Here is a 22,591-nt window from a genome sequence, read left to right as displayed (position 1 = left end):
AGCTGGGCTGTTGGCACGGACTGCCGCCGTGCCAGGGTCCACCGGGGGCGTTCTGCTTTCGCTGGTCCACACGCCTGCTGCTACAACTAGATACCCACCTGCATGTGGAGTGAAGTTACCCGGCGTTTTAAACGGTAGCACTGCCCGCTCCTACAGTCCCTGCCCCTGCCAGGGGGCTGCCCACCCTTGTCCCGGCAGCGCAAAGTTACACAAGAAATCCCTCCGGTCTGGCACTGAAGCGCCCCCTGGAAGGGGCAGGCGGAAGGCAGCGCTCCCCATCGATCACAGGGCGAGCTCCCTGAGGGCAGGGACGGCATGTTTGCCTGTCTGTCTGCCCGGCGGTCACCGCCTGGCACCGAGAGCCAGCCACTGCTCACCGCTTGTGGACCGAGGGATACAGGGGGCTGGGGGGCGGACAAGTGCCCTTGGCCTGAGCGCAGATCACGTGGATTAACCCCCGCCTCCCTCTTGCGTCATCCACCAGGACCCAGGGGGCAGAAAGGAGAGGACTCTGCCCCCGCGCACAGCCGCACTCACTCACTCACTCACACCTCCTCTCGCTGCGCAGTCACAGCGGCTCACCAGCGCCGCGGCTCGGGCATCGTCCGCGTCCCGCACCCGGACCGTGGCCCGCTGAGACCCCGCGGCTCCAGCATCGTCCGCGTCCCGCACCCGGACCGTGGCCCGCTGAGACCCCGCGGCTCCAGCATCGTCCGCGTCCCGCACCCGGACCGTGGCCCGCTGAGGACCCCGCGGCTCCGGCATCGTCCGCGTCCCGCACCCGGACCGTGGCCCGCTGAGGACCCCGCGGCTCGGGCCTCGTCCGCGTCCCGCATCTGGACCGTGGCCCGCTGAGGACCCCGCGGCTCGAGCATCGTCCGCGTCCCGCACCCGGACCGTGGCCCGCTGAGACCCCGCGGCTCGGGCCTCGTCCGCGTCCCGCACCCGGACCGTGGCCCGCTGAGACCCCGCGCATCGTCCGCGTCCCGCACCCGGACCGTGGCCCGCTGAGGACCCCGCGGCTCGGGCCTCGTCCGCGTCCCGCATCTGGACCGTGGCCCGCTGAGGACCCCGCGGCTCGAGCATCGTCCGCGTCCCGCACCCGGACCGTGGCCCGCTGAGACCCCGCGGCTCCGGCATCGTCCGCGTCCAGCACCCGGACCGTGGCCCGCTGAGACCCCGCGGCTCCAGCATCGTCCGCGTCCAGCACCCGGACCGTGGCCCGCTGAGACCCCGCGGCTCCAGCATCGTCCGCGTCCAGCACCCGGACCGTGGCCCGCTGAGACCCCGCGGCTCCAGCATCGTCCGCGTCCAGCACCCGGACCGTGGCCCGCTGAGACCCCGCGGCTCCAGCATCGTCCGCGTCCAGCACCCGGACCGTGGCCCGCTGAGACCCCGCGGCTCGGGCCTCGTCCGCGTCCCGCATCTGGACCGTGGCCCGCTGAGGACCCCGCGGCTCGAGCATCGTCCGCGTCCCGCACCCGGACCGTGGCCCGCTGAGACCCCGCGGCTCCGGCATCGTCCGCGTCCAGCACCCGGACCGTGGCCCGCTGAGACCCCGCGGCTCCGGCATCGTCCGCGTCCAGCACCCGGACCGTGGCCCGCTGAGACCCCGCGGCTCGGGCCTCGTCCGCGTCCCGCACCCGGACCGTGGCCCGCTGAGGACCCCGCGGCGGGCGGCTCTCCGGAGCGTCTCTCGGGCTTCTCCTGGCTCTCGTCCCCCAATCCCGGGCCGCGTCCGGGGCGGTACAGCCGCGTAGCTGGCGGAAGAGGTAAGTGAAGCCGCGGTCCGCGCGTTCCCGAGGCGCCGGCTCGCTCTTGTCTGCGCTCTGCTTCCTCGCTCCGCGGCATGCTCTCGGCTCTGCTCGCCTGCCGGAGGCCGCCGCTTCCCGGGAGCCTCTGGAGGAGGTAAGCGGGCAGGCGCGGCCGCCCCGGGCGGGAGCACGGAAAGGGGCCCGGGGGCCCGAGGGCGCGGGGCGGCTCAGCCCCTAGGCCCCGGCCCGAGCCGCTGGCCCTTCCTCCTGTTCTCGCCCTCGCATCCGCGGCATTCCCCCCAAGTCCCCCGGCCGCCCTCCATCCTTCCACACCCCGGTTCTCCGTCTTTCTCCCTCCCTCCTCCTCCCCCTCTCTTACTTGCCCGCGGTCACCCAGCCGCCGCCGGGGTCGGACTTGAACTCTCGGCAGTGCCTGGATCAGCTGTCCCCCATCCCCATGCTCGGTCTGGCCGTGGCTCTCTGCGGACGGGTCAAGGTCAGATCTCAGTGATTTCTGCCCTGCCTTACCGGGGTTGGCTTTTTCCCGTTGGGCCAGATGTTGCGTGAACTCGGACAGCTTCACCCAGATCCGATGGCTCGGTGCCTGCTCGGAGCCCCCCTTGGGGGGTTTCTTGGCAAAGATTCTGGAGCGGCTTGCCATTCCCTTCTCCAGCTCATTTTACAGATAAGGAAACTGAGGCAAGCAGGGTTAGGTGACTTGCCCAGGGTCACACAGCTGGTAAGTGTCAGAGGCCGGATTTGAACTCAGGAAGATGACTGTTCCTGACCCCAGGCCTAGAGCTCTATGCACTGCATCACCTAGCTGCCCTCAATTTTATTTATTTAAGTATAAATACGTGCAATAACATTCTTCTCCCTGGATACTGACCAGAAATCTGAGGTAACCCTCTGGGTTGCATAATGGTGTGGGTGTTCAGTATGGACAAACGATTATTTTGATTCGGATTTTGTCACAGGTTCAGTTGCTAAGTGCTGGAAACAGGCCATGCTCATCAAAGTAACTCAAAGACAGAGTGAGCAGAGAAAGGCAAATTTACTGACACCCCCGGACATCAGTACTGTTCACTGAGAACAGGACAGAGCCCCATGCAGAAGCAGGAGCAAGTTCAAATATTGTTTGGGTGATCAGACCTCCCCTTAGAGTCAGGACTGGACCAGGCTCCTCAGGGTTACAGTCTTTTCTGACACTCCCATTACATAGTAATCCTTGGTGCCTTCTCCCCTCCCAAACATGCTTCAACATAGATCCCATTAGTAGAAAACGGAGGGGTGGGTCAGTGAGTTCGCCTGAAGCTTGTTAAGCAAGCGCGCCTGAGGGAATAACTTGGCCTCGGCTTACCTCTCCTGCAAACGCAGTGCCTTTAAACTTCGTTTGATCAGTGCTCCCTTCCTATCACTTAGCTACTAAGTGTTTCATTCTGTGGAGATCAAACAAACTTTGTATCTTTCTCGCACTAAGTTTTGTCAATTCCACCATCACAGTATCTCTCACTTTTCTCCCCTTCGCATTACTTACATAACTCCCCCTCTATTTCATGCACTCATCGTGACTCACCTGGACTATTGCAGTAGATAATTCTAATGGGTTTCCCTCTCCAGTTTTTGGTGGTTGTATTGTAGGAGAAATCCATTTAGGAATAACCTAAGTAGGACACTTGTCCTTTGTTAGCAGGACAACTTGGTAGGTCAGAGAAGGAATCCTGGATTTGGAGTCAGAAGACAGGTTCTAATTGTTGTCCTGACCCTTCATTCTTCCCAGCCTATAATAATATAACCAGGAGAAAAGAAGACTTGGGTGATAGTGAGGTTCTTAAAAGATTGTCTTGTGGGAGATGGATTATATCTGCTTGGCCCCAAGAAGATTCAAGGAAATAGATTTCAGCTCCTCCTAAGGACAAGAATTTTTAACAAACATTGTTCAGTAGCATAATGTGCTACCAGGGCTTCATGACCACTTGGGGGGCATGTTCTGTAACGCATTTTGGTTCAGATACAGGTTGTACTAGATGGCTTCTGAGATCCCTTTCAACCTTGAAATTTTGTTATTGTTACTTATGCAGTGTCGACCTGGAAGTTTGGTTAAAGAAAGCAAACAGGTTTGACGATATGTCAATTCATATTGTTTATTCCTTTAACGCTAGTCTAAGTTAGCAGACTTGTATAAGGAACCAAAACGTAAGTTCTGACTGTCTGAAACAAGAATGACCAGGCTTAAGTCTGTTTTAAGACAATCCCAGGATGTCTGTGTCCCTCAGATTTATGGTCTCTATATTTGTTGAACTATACCATGAGAAAGGAAGTTCTTTAGTTAAATAAGTTGTAAATACAATAAGAGTTGACAAAGTGTTGATTGAAATTATGACCCAGGATATCTGTTTTCTTTACCATTAACATATTATATAACATAGTATATGTCCACAAAACATTAAGATATGGAAAAAGTCTCATTATTCAAGATAGTGTCTTGGGTTAAAGACACTAAAAATGCCCATCTGGCCTTGTTGACGTAGGAAAAGATATTCTCTGAGTTTAATCAGAGAACAAAGAAACTGTTAGGTCCAGGCTCTTCTTCTGGTTGGTTCAGGCTCTGGCCCTTATTGAGGTTATTAAATTGATATTAAATGATTATCAGCAATCATAGCCAAGACATTTAATTCCCCTTGGTTTCTTTGTCAAAATCATTCTCCATTCTTTTCTCCTTAACTCCAGCAGGAAAACTTCACACAGAGCTATTTCCTAGCCCAGAGACTGAACTAGGACTTTTGACTGTACTAGCTCAAAAGGTAGACCCAGATTCAATCCAACAGGGATGGGGTCTGATATGCAGGAACAGAAGCCAGCCTGCAATTGGCTGGCCAGCCTCAAAGAGGGGTTGCAGATCCAACTTGGACTGAGGAGGGTACCTGAAATGGACTGACCTACAGCAGGAAGAGGACAGAATCAAATAGCTATTCCATGACATGGCTTCAGCCCCCAGTCACATCTGAAGCCTGTAGCTGAGTAACCAGGGCAGGAAGTTCCAACCAAGGGACAGTCTGCAGTTGTCTTACTCTGAACCTAAAGAGCCTAAAGAGCCTACTGGAGTTCCACCAAGGGTATATCTGCAGGTATATCATCCATACCCAAATTAAGATTAGGAGCTTGCAATGCTCAGACAAGGAAGGCAGAAATCAGATTTTAAAAAATTTTTATTTTATTTTATTTTTACTACATTTGGGATTGTAAGTTGTCTCCCTCCCTCCCAACCCCACAGTAGAAAAGGTCAACATTTGATATTAGTATGTATGTGAAACCATATAATTTATGCTTCCACATAGCAGTTCTTTCTCTGGAGGTGCATAGCATTTTATTTCCAAAGTCCTTTGTAGTTGATTTAAATGATCACATTCTCAGAATAGCTTAGTCATTTATATTACTCTTTGAATAATAATTGTTGTTACTGTATGCACCCTTCTCTTGCTTTTCCTCATTTCATTGCATTATTTCATAAAATCTTTCCATGTTTTTCTAAAATCAACTTGCTCATCATTTCTTTCAGCACAGTAGTATTCCATCACAGTCATATACCACAGTTTATCCAGTCATTCCCCAGTTGATGGGCATCCCCTCACTTTCCACTTCTTTGCTACCACAAAAGAGGTGCTATAAATATTTTAGGACATATAGATTCTTTTCCTTTTTCCCTGATCACCTTGGGAAATAGACCTAATAGTGGTATTGCTGGATGCAAGGGTATACACAGTTTTATAACTGAGCATAATTTCAAATTGCTCTCCAGACTGGTTAGATCAGTTCACATTTCTACCAACAATATATTATTAGTGTCTCGATAAAGTGTCCCTTTAGCGTTTGTCATTTTCCTCATTTATCCTTTTAAGCCAATCTAATAGATGTGAGGTGGTACCGCAGAGTTGTTTTCATTTGCATTTTTCTAATCAATAATGATTTAGAGAATTTTTCATATGTGGCTTTGATTTCTTCTTTCAAAAACTGCCTGTTCATATCCTTTGACAGTTTATCAATTAAGGAATGACTCATTCTTATGAATTTGACTCAGTTCTCTTTATATTTGTAATTGAGGCCTTTATCTGAGAAACTGGCTATATATTTTCCCCAAAATGTTCTGCTTTCTGTATAGTCTTGGCTACAGAGCTTTATTTGTATAAAACCTTTTTAATTTAATGTAATCAAAATTATCTATTTTACATCCCACAATGCTCTCTATTTCTTGTTTTTTCATAAATTCTCATATCCACAAATCTGATAGGTAGTATGTTCTGTGCTCTTCTCATTTACTTAGGATTGTGTGGGATGTTTAGAGAAGACTAGCACCTCCTTGGTAAATGGGATAAGATATTGGCCTGTACCTAGTTTCTGCCAGACTGCTTTCTAGTTTTCCCAGCAATTTTTACCAAATGGTGTATTCTTATTCCTAAAGCTTAGATCTTTGTGTTTATCAAACACGAGGTTACTATAACAATGTACTACCATATATTGTATACCTACTCTATTTCACTGATCCACCATTCTGTTTCTTAGCCAGTACCAGATAGTTTTAATAATTACCCCCTTAAAATATAGTTTAAGATCAGTACTACTAGACCTCCTTCATTTATGTTTGTATTTCCTTTGATATTCTTGACATATTGTTCTTCCAAATGAATTTTGTTATTATTTTTCTAGCTCATAAAATAAATTTTGGTAGTTTAAGTGGGATGAAACAGATTAAATTAATTAGTTTAGTTAGAATTGTCATATTTATTCTATTGGCTTGACCCAGTCATGAACAATTCATATTCCTCCAGTTATTTAAGTCTGATTTTATTTGTATAAAAAGTGTTTTTAAATTATATTTATATACTTCCTGGGTTTGTTTTGGATACTATACTGCCAGGTATTTTATGTTGTCTCAATTATATATTGTCTCAATTATTTTAAATGAAATCTCTCTTGTTATCTCTTCTTGCAGGGTCTTGTTGGTGATAGATAGAAATGCTGATGACATATACGGATTTATTTTATATTCTGCTACATTACTTAAATAATTCATTGTTTCAACTGGTTTTTTAGTTAAGTCACTAAGATTTTCTAAGTACTCCATCATATCATCTGCAAAAAGTGATAGTTTTATTTCTTCATTACCCATTCTGATTTCTTCAATTTATTTTTCTTCTCTTATTGCTATTACTAGCATTTCCAATACTGAATAATAGTGATGCTAATGGGCATCCTTGTTTTACTCCTGATCTTATTGGGAAAGTTTTTAGCTGATCGTTTTAGGTAGATGCTTCTTATCATTTTAAGGAAAAATTCATTTATACCTATGCTTTCAAGAGTTTTTAAGATAGTTCTAGTGCTTTCAGGAGGCCTGCTTTTGACCTCTTCATCCCATTGGAATCATTCTCTTCTTTGGGCTCTGAATATGCTATTGTCGTATGTTGTGCTTTGTTTCATGAATGTATGACATATTAAAGTCTATGGCCTGTATTTCTTTGGTATCTCCAATAGCACCAAGCACAATGCTAAACATAAAGTCATAGAATAGTTTTAAAAAATATTTTGATCGCTATTTCAATATAATCGATTTCCTTTGTAATCCTATGTATTTTATTTTATATATCTAAAAACATTATTCTGAGAAGGGGCCCATAGATTGCCAAGGGCATCCATGACTCAAAAAAAGTTAAGAAATCTTTCAGTAGAGGCAGCTAAGTGGTGAAGTAGAATGGAATACTTGGAATCAGGAAGACCTGAGTTCAAATCCTGTATTAGACACCACTCCAAGACTGAAGGCAAGTCACATGACCTCCCTCAGTCTCAGGTTCCTCATCTATAAAATGAGAATGAGAATGGCATCTACCTCACAAGCTTGTTTTAAGGATAAAATGAGAAAAAAATTTGCAAATTGCTCCCCAAACCTTCTGGCACTTTATAATAAGTGGTGGCTATTTTCTTCATCGTCATCATTAATTGTCTTTATTGGCCTTGTGCCTTTAAGAATAAACATCTGTTGCCTTGGGGACCTTTTGCTTCTTATTTCTTTTCCAGACCAATAGCAGGCACTCAATATATCATTTACTAATTCAAGGAACCCCAGAATCCTAGAATCTGCTTTTCTTTCACAGTGTATCTAATGAGCACAGTTTCTTCTTAGCAAGGCCACTCTCACATGTGTATCTTTACACACTTATTCAACAGACTACCCAGACACATCCACAATGATACCAGATGATGTTGCTTTCCACCAGTCCAGCCATGCCTTCTTACCCTAAAAATTCCCTGTAAGTGTGTCTAATTAAATATATGTAACATATATATATATATGTGTGTGTGTATTTTAATTAGAAAGGCTAAAAGGCAAAGATCCAAGAAGAATTTGAAACATAATGAGTTTTAAACTCAAAACTAAAATAATTATTAACAACCAATTATTACTCACATGTACAAAATATTTGTAGCAGCTCTCTTTGTGATGGCAAAGAATTCGAAAATGAGGTGATGCCCATCAACTGGAGAATGGCTGAACAAGTGTGGTATGTGAATATACTGAAATACTATTGTGCTATAAAAAATGATGAACAGATGGACTTCAGAAAACCTGGAAAGACTTATAGGAACTGATGCTGAATGAAGGGAGCAGAACCAGGAGAACTTTGTACACAGCAACAGCTACATTGTGTGATGACTGACTTTGATAGACTTAGCCCTTCTCAGCAATGCAAGGACCTCAGGCAACTCCAAAAGACTCATGATGGAAAATGCCATCCACACTCAGAGAAAGAACTTTGGAGTCTGAATGCAGATGGAAGCATACTATTTGTTCTCCTTTTCTTTTGTTATTTTGTTTTGTTTCTTCTTTCTCATATTTCCTCCCATTAATTCTAATTCTTCTTTACATCATATCTAATGTGGATATATTTTTAACATAAATGTATAAGTAGAACCTATACCATAATGAAACATTCTTCTCAAGCTTGGGTGGGGCCCCACCCATTTGGGAGAACTTACTTTTGATAAATGGTAAAGAAAATGTAAGCTAGGTGAATTTTGGCCCATTGTTCTGTGCAGGTAAGATTGGATGGAGGATAGATCCTTTTGTCTACGTTGCTCAAGGAGGGAGGCTTGAGATGAATCTCTTTGTTCAAGAGCACTGATATTATTAGAGTCATGTCTCCCAGCCCCTCATTAGAATGAACCCACCACTCATTATAATATTAATTCTCTCATTAATTGTTAACCAATCAGAGCCGATTTCCACCCATCAAGGACAACCTCTTCAATGGTCTGTCTCCAAGGCTCATCTTTGGTTTTTGAGAGAACCACTGACCTCAATTTATTGTCTGCTACCCATAATTAATAAATTGATTGTTAATTACCCAGAAACTCTATCTCTTGGGCTTTTCCTTCATCTCAAAACCAAATAAATTATGTTAAGAATTTACCACTGCCCTTAGAGTACCTTTGAGTAGCAAGATTTATTCAATATTATAGGTGAATATCTTTTTATGGTCTTTTGATGTTTGGGTTATTTTTGTTGGCATTTTTCAAATAGATGATGGAGGGGAGCTTCAAATCAGGTTGATTACTATTTTAGTTGTTTTTGAAATTGGTGATGTGTTTCAATTTCCATTCACCCTCTTCTTCATTACAAAATTAAAGCATACGTAGCATTGTAAGGAATGATTAAAACTTTTGTTTTCACAGAAATTATATAATACATGACTTATGAAATCTGTGGGATCCATACATACCGGAAACTCTTTTGACTTACAGAAAATGCAGGAAAATAATTTGATTTTGTGAAGATATCAGGATACCTCCGAGAATTTGTCTGCCTATGGCTATTAAGGATGAGACATTTAAACAGGGACACTATCAACATAGATTAGTACTAGATTATCTTCTAGCAGATGAAGATGGAAATTGAGAGATATAATGGAGAAATGTGTTTACATAAATTCAGAATGATAATCAGCAGAATGGGAGGCATAACAATTGAGTTCTATCTCAAGCAGAAGATAATGGGCAAAGCAGGATCCAATTGTTTTATCCAGTTTTGAGGTTAGAAATCAATTAAATAGAGTAAAAGTTACATCTTGCTTGGAATACTCATGCATAATAAGCTCATACATATTAACTTCTCCTCTGGGAGGACTAAAGGTTCATGTTAATGGTCATAAAATGCGTGTAGCAAGAGCAAGGACATATCAAAGGGAACTGTGTAATAGGCATATCAGAAAGTTGTATATCCTGTATTACCCAGCCAGTGGGAAAACGGGAGGGACTTTGCCATCGGGCATAGGTTTTTAAGGCTTGCTTTTGTTTCTATACGGTGTATCTATTTCATGAGATACCTGCCAACTGCAGTAGCACGCATAATAAACTTATCTTTTTATCTTCACTCCTCTCAAACCTGAGTTATTTCTCACAGCATGTTCATTTTAAGTAATAAAAGGTTATAAGTTTAGATTTATTGCAGCAGCTCTTAACCTGGGATTCATAGATCCATTGATAGATTTCAGTGATAAGAAAAAAAATCATCTGTATTTTCACTGTTACCTGAAACTTAACATTTCTCTCAGTTATTAATGTATGCAGTAATGATTATTCTGAGAGGGGCAGCTAGGTAGTACAACGGATAGAGCACCAGATCTGAAGTAAGGAAAACTCATCGTCCTGCTTTCAAATCTGGCCTCTTACACTTACTAGCTGTGTGACTCTGGACAAGTCACTTAACCCTGTTTGCCTCAGTTTCTTCACCTGTAAAATGATCTGGAGTAGGAAATGGCAAACCACTCCAGCATCTTTGCCAAGAAAACCTCAAATGGGTCACAAAAAGTTAGACACACTACTGAACAACAACAAAAATTATTCTGAGAAGGGGTTTATAGGTTTTAACAGACTGCCAAAAGGGTCTGTAACACCAAAAAAATGTCAAGAACCTCTGGATTATAGGTTGTAGAATGTAAGCTTCTTTAAGGTAAGTACTGGTTTATGTTTGTTTTGTTCTGTGTTTGTTACCCCCAGTGCCTGGCACATAGTGGCCACTTAGTAAATGTTTGAATTGAGTTGAATTCAAGAGATAAGTGTATTTACTAGGTATGTAATGATTGGTCATTTATATATTGTGAATAATTAGGTGGCTATGTGAAGAAAGGAGAGGCTAAATCAATCAGATTTACCTTTGTCCCTTTTCTTTATACGGGATATAATAAAATTTTATGTAACTGATGGTGTTGTTGGATAAGTGTGAAGCCTAGCCCTGATCCTTACTATCTGTGTGACTTTGGGCAGGTCACTTAGCCCTTCTATCTGTGTGAAGTTACTTGCCCTCTCTGGACCTTGGTTCTTCATCTGTAAAATGAAGAAACTGAGTAGATAATTTCATCCAGCTCAAATTCTGTGATACCTGTAATAGTATGTATCCATTGAACATCTTTTCACCATCTTCCACAAGATTTGGAAACAAAATCACCTTGCCAGGTGACTTGCGTAAAACTTGGCAATAGGATCAGGAGCAGCCCAAACAACTAGTTAGTTTATTAATAAGATCATTTGTAACACTGCATATATTTATCCTGTTCCAAGTCCAAACACTATGGCCCAAACCAAGAATATTTCACATTTTGGATTATTTCACATTTTGGAAACTTTGATAAGATGTTGAGTGTCCTTAAATTGGGAAATGGTCCAATGGGAAGAGTGTTGGCTTTGGAATCAAAGGACGTGGGTTCAAACCCTCCCTTTACTATTTACTGTCTATGGGACTTTGAATACTTAACATCTTTTTGCCTTAGTTTCCTCAACTCTAAAATTAGATTAATCTGGGTCAGAGGTGTCAAACATGGCCCCATGCAGCCTACCACATTCTTGAGTGTTACCAGAACTGAGTTAAAATGTAATTAGGAAACATTTAGCAAAAATAAATCCAAATATAATGAAACATAGATAATATTACATTTAAAGCTAGGTCAATATGGGGCTTTCATAAATCTTTACATACTTAGTGGTTGCCCTTTCCACCTCTAGTCTAATTGATTTTTGCCAGATCTAAATCTATGGTTTTAAAGAAAAACCTGTAAAAAAACAAAAAAAAACTGCAGAAAAGAAGAAATGATAGAATAGCTTTGAAATTAACATGTTAAATTTATTATAAACTTTTTTTTAAAGCAAGCTATACCTAATAGAGATTCCTGATTTCACATATAATCCTTTTCTACTTTGTATATACAAATGGGCTTTTTAGGGTTTTTTGCTTTCAGAATAAAGAACTTTAAAATTTGTTCTTTTTAAGATCTTTTCATTCTTTGGTTTTCTTACAGTTTTGTCAGTATTTCAAAAGATACATGATATTTTTATTTATGGGTATGTCTCTCACTAGTGCAGACTTTTAGACTCTCTGCTAGCTCAACAAGCAGTTTCATGAGTTTTTATAGACAGAAAACTAGCTCATCACCTTCTGGCGCAGCTTCTAAGAGATAAACCGGACCCTTAGTTGACAGTCTGTTTCCCAACCTTTCCTGTTCAGTAGAATATTTTTGAGCTTGTATTCTGCTAATGTTGCTTTGGAGAACTCAGGGTCACCACTGTGACATGATGAAGAATAAGTGGTGGGTGAGTTCTTATGGTCAGTAAAATATGCATGATATTTTTGGCAAGGAGGAACTGGGGAGATGATGCAACTTGTTAACCTACTACCTATAAGACCAAATTGGGCTTATCCCAGGGCAAGGCAATGCCCATATTTAGGATCATAGATTTAGAATTGGAAGGCACAGATCGTTTAACCCCATCATTTTGTAGATGTGGAAACTGAGGTTTAAGATGTTTGAGTGACTTGCCTACTATGACTTACATAGTAAAAGACTAAGATCTCATTTGGACCCGGGTCCTCTTACTTTAAATCCAACACTCTTAGTTAGGGACTGAGAACAAAGAGATTACTCAATGACTAGGGGGTAGCTGAACAAACTTCAGCATCTGGATGGAATGGAATACTGTTGTGCCATGAGAAATGACAAATGGGAGCAAGTCAGAGAAATGTGGGAAGAAGGGTAATGTGATGGAGATTCTAATCCTGACTGTTTGGACTTTGCCACCATGCCTCAGCTGCCTTCTCGTGTTGGAAGTTCCCTCTGTCTCTGGCCTTCTCACCTTGGAGCTTCTTTCCATCTCTGGATCCTCTTCTCCCAATGGTGAACTCTTAAGGAAGAGCCCAGGTCAACCAAAGGTTCATTCCTTCCCAACTCTGCTTCTGACTCTCCAATATCATCACCATAGCCCTGGGTAAATAGGGGGGAGGACTTTCCTTTATAGCTTTCTTTTATCTGTTCCCTCCCCCCCTTAAGGTGTAAGTTGCTTTATGACACTTTAGGGAGTATTTTATTGGTTGGTGTCTATTTCTATTCCTAGCACTTAGCACAATGCCTGCTAGTAGTAATCAATCAATAAACATTTGTTAGACTTTTACTATGTGCGGGTTACTGTCACAGTGCTGGGAATACAAAAAGAGACAAAAGGAAGTCCCTGCCCTCAAGGTGCTTACTGTCTAAGGGAGAAAATAACATGCAAGCAAATATATACAAACAAGTTATATACAGGTTAAACTGGAAATAATTAAGAAAGGGAAGGCACTAACATTAAGAGGGGTTGGGGAAGGTTTTCTGCAGAAGATGAGATTTTCATTGGAACTTAAAGGAAGCCAGAGAGGTCAATGGTCAGAGTGGAGGAGAGGGAGTGTTCCAGGCATGGGGGACAGCCAGAAAAAATTCCCAGAGTTGAGAGATGAAGTATCTTGCTCATGGAACAGTCTAGAGGCCAATGTCACTGGATCAAAGAATAGGTATCAGAGAGTAAAAGTATAGAAAGACTGGAAAAGTAGGAGGGGGCTAGGTTAGGAAGGGCTTTGAAGGCCACACAGAGGATTCTGTATTTGATCCTGAAGGCCACCGAAGTTTATCGAGTAAAGAAGTAATGTAAACAGAGCTGTTTAGGAAAAGTCATTTTGATAGCTAAATGGAAGAAGGATTGGAGCAGGGAGAGTCTTGAGTCAGGCAGACCCATGAGCAGGCTGTTGCAATAATCTAGGCATGAGATGACAAGGGCTTCCACTAGAGTAGTGCCCAGTTGTCTTGATCTATGTCATGCCACAGGACCAGATGGTTCTGGAGGAGAGAGTGAAGCTGGAGACTTTGCATACCCCCTCCATCATTTAAATTCAATTCATTTCCAAGTCATGACGTCCCTTTCCTGATGTCATTGGACCTCTGTGAGACAAAATAGCAACAACATTATTTTTGCTGAAGTGTATCCTCCCTCTTTTTGATTTTACCTTTGATGTAGTTGGGACCTAGGGCCTGGGTCAGAGGAGAGAAGGGGATATATTCAGGAGATGTAACAAAGGTAAAATCAACAGACCTTGGCAACAGCTTGGATAAGGGGGCTGAGAGATAGTGAGGAAATATAAGTTGTAAGCCTAAAGAACCGGAAGGATAGAAATAGGGAAGGTAGGAAGGAGTGAGGGATTGGTGGAAAGGTAATGGATGCTGTTTTAGACATGCTGAGTTTAAGGTGACTTCTGGACATTCAGTTTGAGATATCTGAAAGGCAGTTGGAGATTTGAGATTGGAGGTCACCAGAGAGAATGGGACAGAATAAGGTAGATTTGAGAATCATCACCATAGAGACAGTGATTGAATCAGTGGGAACTGATGAGATCACCAAATGAAGTAGTATAGAGGGAGAAGAAAAAGAAGGTCCAGGATAGAACTCGAAGAGTTAGCTCCATTTAAAGGATGGGAATCTATTGCAGTTTCATGGTGGTGGCACCATCTCAAAGAATTCAGAGTTAGACTACTGATCCTAGTGTAGGAATTTATTGAGGATTGATGCCCCTCAGAAGTGGGCTAGGTTCCAAGAAGAACCAGCAATTTCAGAGGAAGCAAGAGGGATTTTTATAGGACAAAGATGCAATTACATAACGGAAATTTACAGATATTTAAAAGGCAGGAGGGAGTTGTCAAGGGATTAAGCAATAGGGCAGGGCCCCTTCTGTGGTCCAGTGGTCAAACACCCTGGTTGTGCCTTCTGATTGGCTAGCTATTGTAGTCCTGTCTGGTCAAGATGGATAGTTAGGTATTGGGGTCCTGTCTTAGGCTAGATGGATGATATGATTATGGTTGAGTACAAGGACACACCTATTCAAATATGTGAATTGGATCTGGGGGAAGTGGCTGGATCTGGGGGGCCTGTGGTGTGGTTAAAACCAGATTATAGGGGGGAGGAGCCAAGATGGCGGAGTAGAAAGATACACATATGCTAGCTCCAAACCCACAGCCCATAAAATACCTGTAAAGAAGAACTCCCAACAAATTCTGGAGCAGCAGAAGCTACAGAACAACGGAGTGGAGGAGATTTCTGTTCCAGAGAGACCTGAAAAGCCAACATGAAAGTTCCATCATGCCCTGGCCCCAGAGCAGAGCCCAGCTCTGCCTTGCCCGCCTGGCACCGAGAGGAGCAGATCCGAGCAGGCTTCAGGGACAGAATCTCCAGCGGCCACACAGGTCTCTCTACCCACAGGCGCAAAGGTCAGTGAGAGAGTCTTTTTGGCTGGCCGAGAGGGGAGCAGGGAGTCCCCATAACTCAGGCCCCCTCAGGAGGCAACAGCGGAGGCAACAGCAGAGGCAGCAGCGGAGGCAGCAGCAGACAGGGGTTCCCAAAGCAGGCAGGAGCTCAGATCCATTGTTGAAGGTCTCCTCATAAACCCCCTGAGGGAACTGAGCCCTGTGTGGCGGCCCTGCCCCCACCCGAGCAGCTGAACTTAATCTCACACTGAATAGCAGCCCCGCCCCACCAAAGCCCTAAGCCTGGGAAGCAGCATTTGAATCTCAGACCCCAAGCACTAGCTGGGCGGATCTGGAGGCAAGGTGGGTGTGGAGAGGACACTCAGAAGTCAAGTCACTGGCTGGGAAAATGCCCAGAAAAGGGAAAAAAAATAAGACCATAGAAGGTTACTTTCTTGGTGAACAGATATCTCCTCCCATCCTTTCTGATGAGGAAGAACAAGGCTTACCATCAGGGAAAGACACAGAAGTCAAGGCTTCTGTATCCCACACATCCAGAATAAATTTTCAATGGGCTCAGGCCATGGAAGATCTCAAAAAGGATTTTGAAAATCAAGTTAGAGAGGTGGAGGAAAAACTGGGAAGAGAAATGAGAGAGATGAAAGAAAAGCATGAAAAGCAGGTCAACACCTTGCTAAAGGAAACCCAAAAAAATGCTGAAGAAAATAACACCTTGAAAAATAGGCTAACTCAATTGGCAAAAGAGGTTCAAAAAGTCAATGAGGAGAAGAATGCTTTAAAAAGCAGAATTAGCCAAATGGAAAAGGAGGTTCAAAAGCTCACTGAAGAAAATACTTCTTTCAAAATTAGAATGGAACAGATGGAGGCTAATGCTTTATGAGAAACCAAGAAATCACAAAACAAAACCAAAAGAATGAAAAAATGGAAGATAATGTGAAATATCTCATTGGAAAAACAACTGACCTGGAAAATAGATCCAGGAGAGACAATTTAAAAATTATGGGCCTACCTGAAAGCCATGATCAAAAAAAAAAGCCTAGACATCATCTTTCATGAAATTATCAAGGAAAACTGCCCTGAGATTCTAGAACCAGAGGGCAAAATAAGCATTCAAGGAATCCACTGATCACCGCCTGAAAGATATCCAAAAAGAGAAACTCCTAGGAATATTGTGGCCAAATTCCAGAGTTCCCTGGTCAAGGAGAAAATATTGCAAGCAGCTAGAAAGAAACAATTCAAGTACTGTGGAAATACAATCAGGATAACACAAGATCTAGCAGCTTCTACATTAAGGGATCGAAGGACATGGAATATGATATTCCAGAAGTCAAAGGAACTAGGACTAAAACCAAGAATTACCTACCCAGCAAAACTGAGTATAATACTTAAGGGGAAAAAATGGTCTTTCAATGAAATTGGGGACTTTCAAGCATTCTTGATGAAAAGACCAGAGCTGAAAAGAAAATTTGACTTTCAAACACAAGAATGAAGAGAAGCATGAAAAGGTAAACAGCAAAGAGAAGTCATAAAGGACTAACTAAAGTTGAACTGTTTACATTCCTACATGGAAAGACAATATTTGTAACTCTTGAAACTTTTCAGTATCTGGATAGTTGGTGGGATTACATACACACACACGCGCACACACACACAGAGACAGAGAGCACAGAGTGAATGGAATAGGATGGGATCATATCTTAAAAAAATGAAATTAAGGGATGAGAGAGAAATATATTGGGAGGAGAAAGGGAGAAATGGAATGGGGCAAATTATCTCTCATAAAAGAGGCAGGCAAAAGACTTTTTAGTGGAGGGAAAAAGTGGGGAGGTGAGAGAAAAACATGAAGTTTACTCTCATCACATTCCACTAAAGGAAGGAATAAAATGCACACTCATTTTGGTATGAAAACCTATCTTACAATACAGGAAAGTGGGGGAGAAGGGGATAAGTGTGTGGGGGGGGGTGATGGAAGGGAGGGCAATGGGAGGAGGGAGCATTTTGAAGTCCTCTTGGGGAGGGACAGGATCAAAAGAGAGAATAGAAGCAATGGGGGGCAGGATAGGATGGAGGGAAATGTAGTTAGTCTTACATAAGACGACTATCATGGAAGTTATTTGCAAAATTACACAGATATGGCCTATATTGAATTGCCTGCCTTCCAAAGGGAATGGGTGGGGAGGGAGGGATGAAGAGAAGTTGGAACTCAAAGTTTTAGGAACAACTGTCGAGTACTGTTCTTGCTACTAGGAAATAAGAAATACGGGTAATGGGGATATAGAAAGTTATCTGGTCCTACAGGACAAAAGAGAACATGGAGACAAGGGAAGGGAGGGATGATAGAAGAGAGGGCAGATTGGTGATAGGGGCAATCAGAATGCTCGGTGTTTTGGAGTGGGGGAGGGGACAAATGGGGAGAAAATTGGGAACCCAAAATTTTGTGAAAATGAATGTTAAAAGTTAAAGAAAGAAAGAAAGAAGAACACATCAAAAAAAAAAAACCAGATTATGGTTAAATCAGGACATGCCTGCTATTCAGTGGGGCCCGTAAGGAAGTTAGAATGTTGGGGATAGGGGCAGCTTTATTAGGATTCCATTAGATCCAGCAGAGGAGACTGAATCCAGCTTTGACTGAATCCAGACGTACTTATGGACCTAGAGGGCCACATGTGGCTTCAAGGCCACAGGTTCCCCACCCCTGGTTGGGGCTTGAATTGACAGTGTACACAATGACAGTTAGAATGTAAATGGAAGCAACAATAAAAGAGTAATTGTAAAGACCAATCTTGGGCCCAAAGAACTGGTGAAGAAATGTACTTCCTTCAGAGCAGGGACTCAGCCATTTTGTGTCACGGACCCCTTTGGCAGTCTGGAGAAGCCTGATAATGTTTCTCTTCTTAGAGCAATGTTTTTAAGTACATAAAATACATAGGATTGTGAAAGAAACTAATGGTTAGTGAAAATATCAACTTAATTTTTTCCATCCAAATTCAGACGCACCCCCCCAAAAAAATTTATTGACCCATTGGGTAATCTGTGGATTCCTAGTTAAGAACCCCTCCTCTCAATAGAGAGATATGAGGAACTATGAAAGCACATTTTGTAAAATGCAGCTCAGACACTGTCTGGGCTGCTTGACTGCTCACACTGCTGGGATGGGATATAGGCTTTACTGCCTTTCCATTGCATCCTAAGGTCCTCTAAGCCTTGTCATCTGCTCTGCCTATAGGCCCTCCAGAATCCTGGGCACTACCATCTGATCTACTGAGTCAACTCAAGGAACCCTGGGTCATGCCATTATCTCTACCTTTGCACTTTCTAGGACTTACAGGGCTTCTTACGTACCCAGCAGCTGAAATTTGGTTTGTGTTGACTCTCAGAATTAGTGGATGAGCTCCCTGAGAGCAGGGATGGTCTCACTTTTTCTGTTTAATCCCACAGCTATTAGCATAGTGCTTGGCACACATTAAGTGCTTAATATGTTTTTTTGTTCATTCTTTTATTTTCATTCATTCAGGTAGGACATGAACCTAGGTCTTCTCTGTCGTGCTGCTTGTCACCAATTATTAAAACTTTAAAAAAAAGGAATATGTAAACATATACATAATAAATGTAAATTTATTATGGCTTAAATTACTTTTCCAAAAATCTTTCACTTTTATATAATTTGTTGTCCTTCAGTAATTTCAATCAAAACTACTCTGTGACCCCATTTTGAGGTTTTCTTGGCAAAGATCCTGGAGTGGTTTGCCACTCATTTTTACTCACCAATTACTTCTTAGCTTAAAAATAAAATTTTATTTATATCTTTGGTTTGTTTTTAATCACCAATATTTCCCTACCCTCTCTTCTTTGTAATGAAGGAAGGAAGGGAGGGAGAGAGGGAGGAAGGGAGGGAGGAAGGAAGGGAGGGAGGAAGGAAGGAAGGAAGGAAGGAAGGAAGGAAGGAAGGAAGGAAGGAAGGAAGGAAGGAAGGAAGGAAGGAAGGAAAGAAAATTAGCAAAACAAACCAACATTTTGAAAAAGTTATATGCAGTGTTCCACATTTGTGGTCCCCACTTCTGCAAAGAAATATGGGAAGGTGTCTTCCCAAACCTCTTCTTTGGGGGATAAGACTGATCATTTTAATTTATCAGCATTCAGCTTTGCTTGTTTTCTTGTTCTTTTTCATTCCGTTTATACTCTCATAGTCCTTGTGTATATCATTTTCCTGGTTCAGCTTACTATGCTTTCATTCATTCATATAAGTTTTCCCATGCTTCCTTCTTTATTGTTTCTTATAGCAATAGGTTTATGTATCACACAACTTGTCCAGTCTTTCCTCAGCTGATGAGAATGTATTTCTTTTTAGTTCTGGGCTACAGTAGAAAGTGATGCTACAGATATATTTGGTGTATATTGAGCCTTTCTTTTTGTCTTTGATCTCTTTGGTGTATATACCATTAATGTGCCTAATTGGGTCAGATTTCCCCCATGGAATTATAGATTTGGACCCTTCTCCAATCTGACTCCCCTCTCCAATTTCTCTGACAAGTGGCTCTCTAGTCTTTGCTTCTAAACACTTTCAGTGACAGAACAGTCTTCTCCGTTAAAAACAGGTTTCTCTAATTGTTAGAAAGTTCTTTACTGAGCCTGCATTTGTCCCTGTCTTATCTAATAAGATATTCAGTTCTCTGTAACTTCTCCTTCTGCCCTCTCAGCCCAGACAGGATAAGTCCAGTCCGTATCCTACAGGCCTTTCACATAGTCCAAGTTCACTATCAAGACCGTCATGGCCTGAAGGAGGTCCTTTCCTCTGCTCCAAAGAGCATAAAATATAATTGGTTTTATGCTGGCTTTTGTGTTGCTCAAAGTCAGGTCCCAGTCCTCAAGGTTTGCTGCTGTGGTGGTGGTATATTTGTCCTCTTACCTTATGCCCATCTCCCCATTGGTGCTTTGTTTTCCTCCTTCTGCAAAGATTTACCAGTAAAAATGTGGTTCTTATTTCTGCTTTTTGAAGCCTTTATTTCTCTTTCCACTCAAAGTGCTTCCTGAAATGGGATGAGTGTCTGTCCAATTGCACAGACGTGGTTTTTCCTTGTCTTGTAGGTTACTGTTGATTTCTTCCCATTGATTCCTTACTGGAAACAATGACAAAAACTTCAAACTGTTGTTCACTGTTAGCCAATGGGAGGAAATATAGCTAAGGGGTTAGTATTACTTTGGAGTGTTATCAGGGTCATTAGAAATCAGTCTGTAATTTGTCACCTCCTTGAATGTTTGTAGGCAACTTCCAGCCCTGAGTTTTTCAGCACTTCAGCTGCACATGACCAGTGGGGCTATGAGAGCCAGTCAGGAAGACTTTGAAAGGGCAAAGAGGCAAGTGAAAGACTTGAAGGAGGATCCAGGAAATGAAGTGAAACTAAAACTCTATGCACTGTTTAAACAGGTAAACAAAACATGTTTGTCCTGGGTGGGGGATGAGTGAAGGTAATTTTTTTTTCCTAAATAAATTTTTTTAATGTTTTATTTTCCCCAATTACATATAAAAATAAATTTTAATGTTACTTTCTTAAAACTTTGAGCTCCATTCCATTCCCCTTCATCGAAAAGGCAAGCAAGTTGACATAGCTTATAAATGTATAATCATGTAAAATATATTTCTATATTAGTCGTTATGAAGGAAAACACTGATCAAAAAAATAAAAAACCCAAGAAAAATAAAGTAAAAAAGTATCACTGAATTATCTTGAGGTCAAGTCAACATGCATTTATGAAATGCTTAGTATGTACCATCTCTCCAATCTAAGCATTTTCCCTGTCTCCCATTCCTAGAATGCTCTCCTTTCTCATTTCCACCTCCTGGCTTCTTTCAAGTTCCAGCTAAAATCTCACCTTCTACAGGAAGCCTTTCCTAACCTTTCTTAATTCTATGTTTCCCCTCTGTTGATTATTTCCTGTTTATCCTGTGTATATAGTTTGTTCATTGAATGAGTGTTGCCTCAGACAAATGGAGACCTGGGAAAGATCTTAGCTTAAAAAGGCCAAGGTCTCCCACTGCATCTGGAATCATCTCTAGTCGTAACGACCTATGTCTTGTCACTGGATTCTGATGACTCTGGAAGAGAGAGTGAGGCTGGTGACTTTGCACAGTCTTGCCTCACTTAAATCCAATTCACTTGCAAGTCAAGACATCACCTTCCTGATGTCATTGGCCCTCTTAGAGAACAAAAGACAAACTGTGTAGTAGCTTTTATGTGGTCTCCACATTAGATTATAAACTCCTCAAGGGCAGGGACTGTCTTTTGCCTTTCTTTGTATACCCAGCTTAATAATGCTTGTTGACTGACTGACTTCTAGCTGTTATAGGTATCCAAAAAGAGAAAAGTGAAAACCTAATCCCTCCCTTTAAGGATCTCATAATCTAATGGGGGAGGCTATCATCTACTTTCCTAAAATTAGATTTACAGTTTAATTTACTTTCTTCCTACGATGAAGAATATAGTTTCCTTATAAAACATCTTTTAAAAGGCAAAATGGTCAAAAAATTACCTTGGAATATTTTCATATGGGATGAATTTATAATAAATTATTATTTATGGATTAATTATCCTTAAATTGATTATGCCTTTTATTGACTCCTCCAGACCCTTGTTTTTCTCCTGTTTTCCCTCTCAGAAAAGCATGTTGATGTTGTAGCAAGAGGGCTCAATTCTAATCCCACCTCTAACACTTGGAGCTGTGAGACCCTTAGATAAGATAAATCACTCTCCGGACCCCAGTTTCCTCAGTGTACCATGGGGATAGTCATATTTGCTCTACTTGACTCACATAGCAGGGAAAGTATTTTGTGAACCTTAAGATGCTCCATAAATATTAATTCACCTTAAAGGATATATTCTAGCACCATGGTCAGAAACTAGTCCCTGACAAGGAGGAGAGGTGAATTTCAGACTCATTTAGTTTAAGGTGAAGAGGGCAGCTGAATGGCACAGTGGATAGAGTGCTGGGTCTGGAGTCAAAAAGGCTAATCTTTCTGATTTCAAATCTAGTCTCTGACACTTACAAGCTGTGTGACCCTGGGCAAGTCATTCAACCCTATTTGACTCAGTTTCCTCATCTGTAAAATGAGCCGGAGAAGGAAATGGCAACCACTCCAGTATCTCTGCCAAGGAACCCCTAAATGGGATCACAAACAGTCAGCCACAACTTAAAAACAACCAAACAACAACAACAAAAATTTAACTTGCTTGTTGT

At 42.5% G+C, this 22,591-nt stretch overlaps 1 protein-coding gene across 2 annotated transcripts in view; it reads left to right on the top strand.

Moving 5' to 3' along the window:
* Positions 1-1,635: 1,635 nt before the first annotated feature.
* Positions 1,636-22,591, top strand: part of ECI2 (enoyl-CoA delta isomerase 2) — a 46,673-nt gene continuing 25,717 nt past the window's right edge. Inside the window, exons 1-2 of one of the 2 annotated variants that reach the window (XM_072603707.1) lie at positions 1,636-1,772; positions 20,621-20,783. In XM_072603707.1, the coding sequence (XP_072459808.1) occupies positions 20,661-20,783 (123 nt within the window). In that variant the 5' untranslated portion in view covers positions 1,636-1,772; positions 20,621-20,660. Of the gene's footprint in view, positions 1,909-20,620; positions 20,784-22,591 lie in introns of both variants that reach the window. The other variant, XM_072603706.1, reaches the window with a different exon arrangement.

Source organism: Notamacropus eugenii, chromosome 4 (assembly GCF_028372415.1).
Source record: "Notamacropus eugenii isolate mMacEug1 chromosome 4, mMacEug1.pri_v2, whole genome shotgun sequence".
Classification (NCBI taxonomy): domain Eukaryota; kingdom Metazoa; phylum Chordata; class Mammalia; order Diprotodontia; family Macropodidae; genus Notamacropus; species Notamacropus eugenii.
This window is presented reverse-complemented; position numbering and strand designations above follow the sequence as displayed.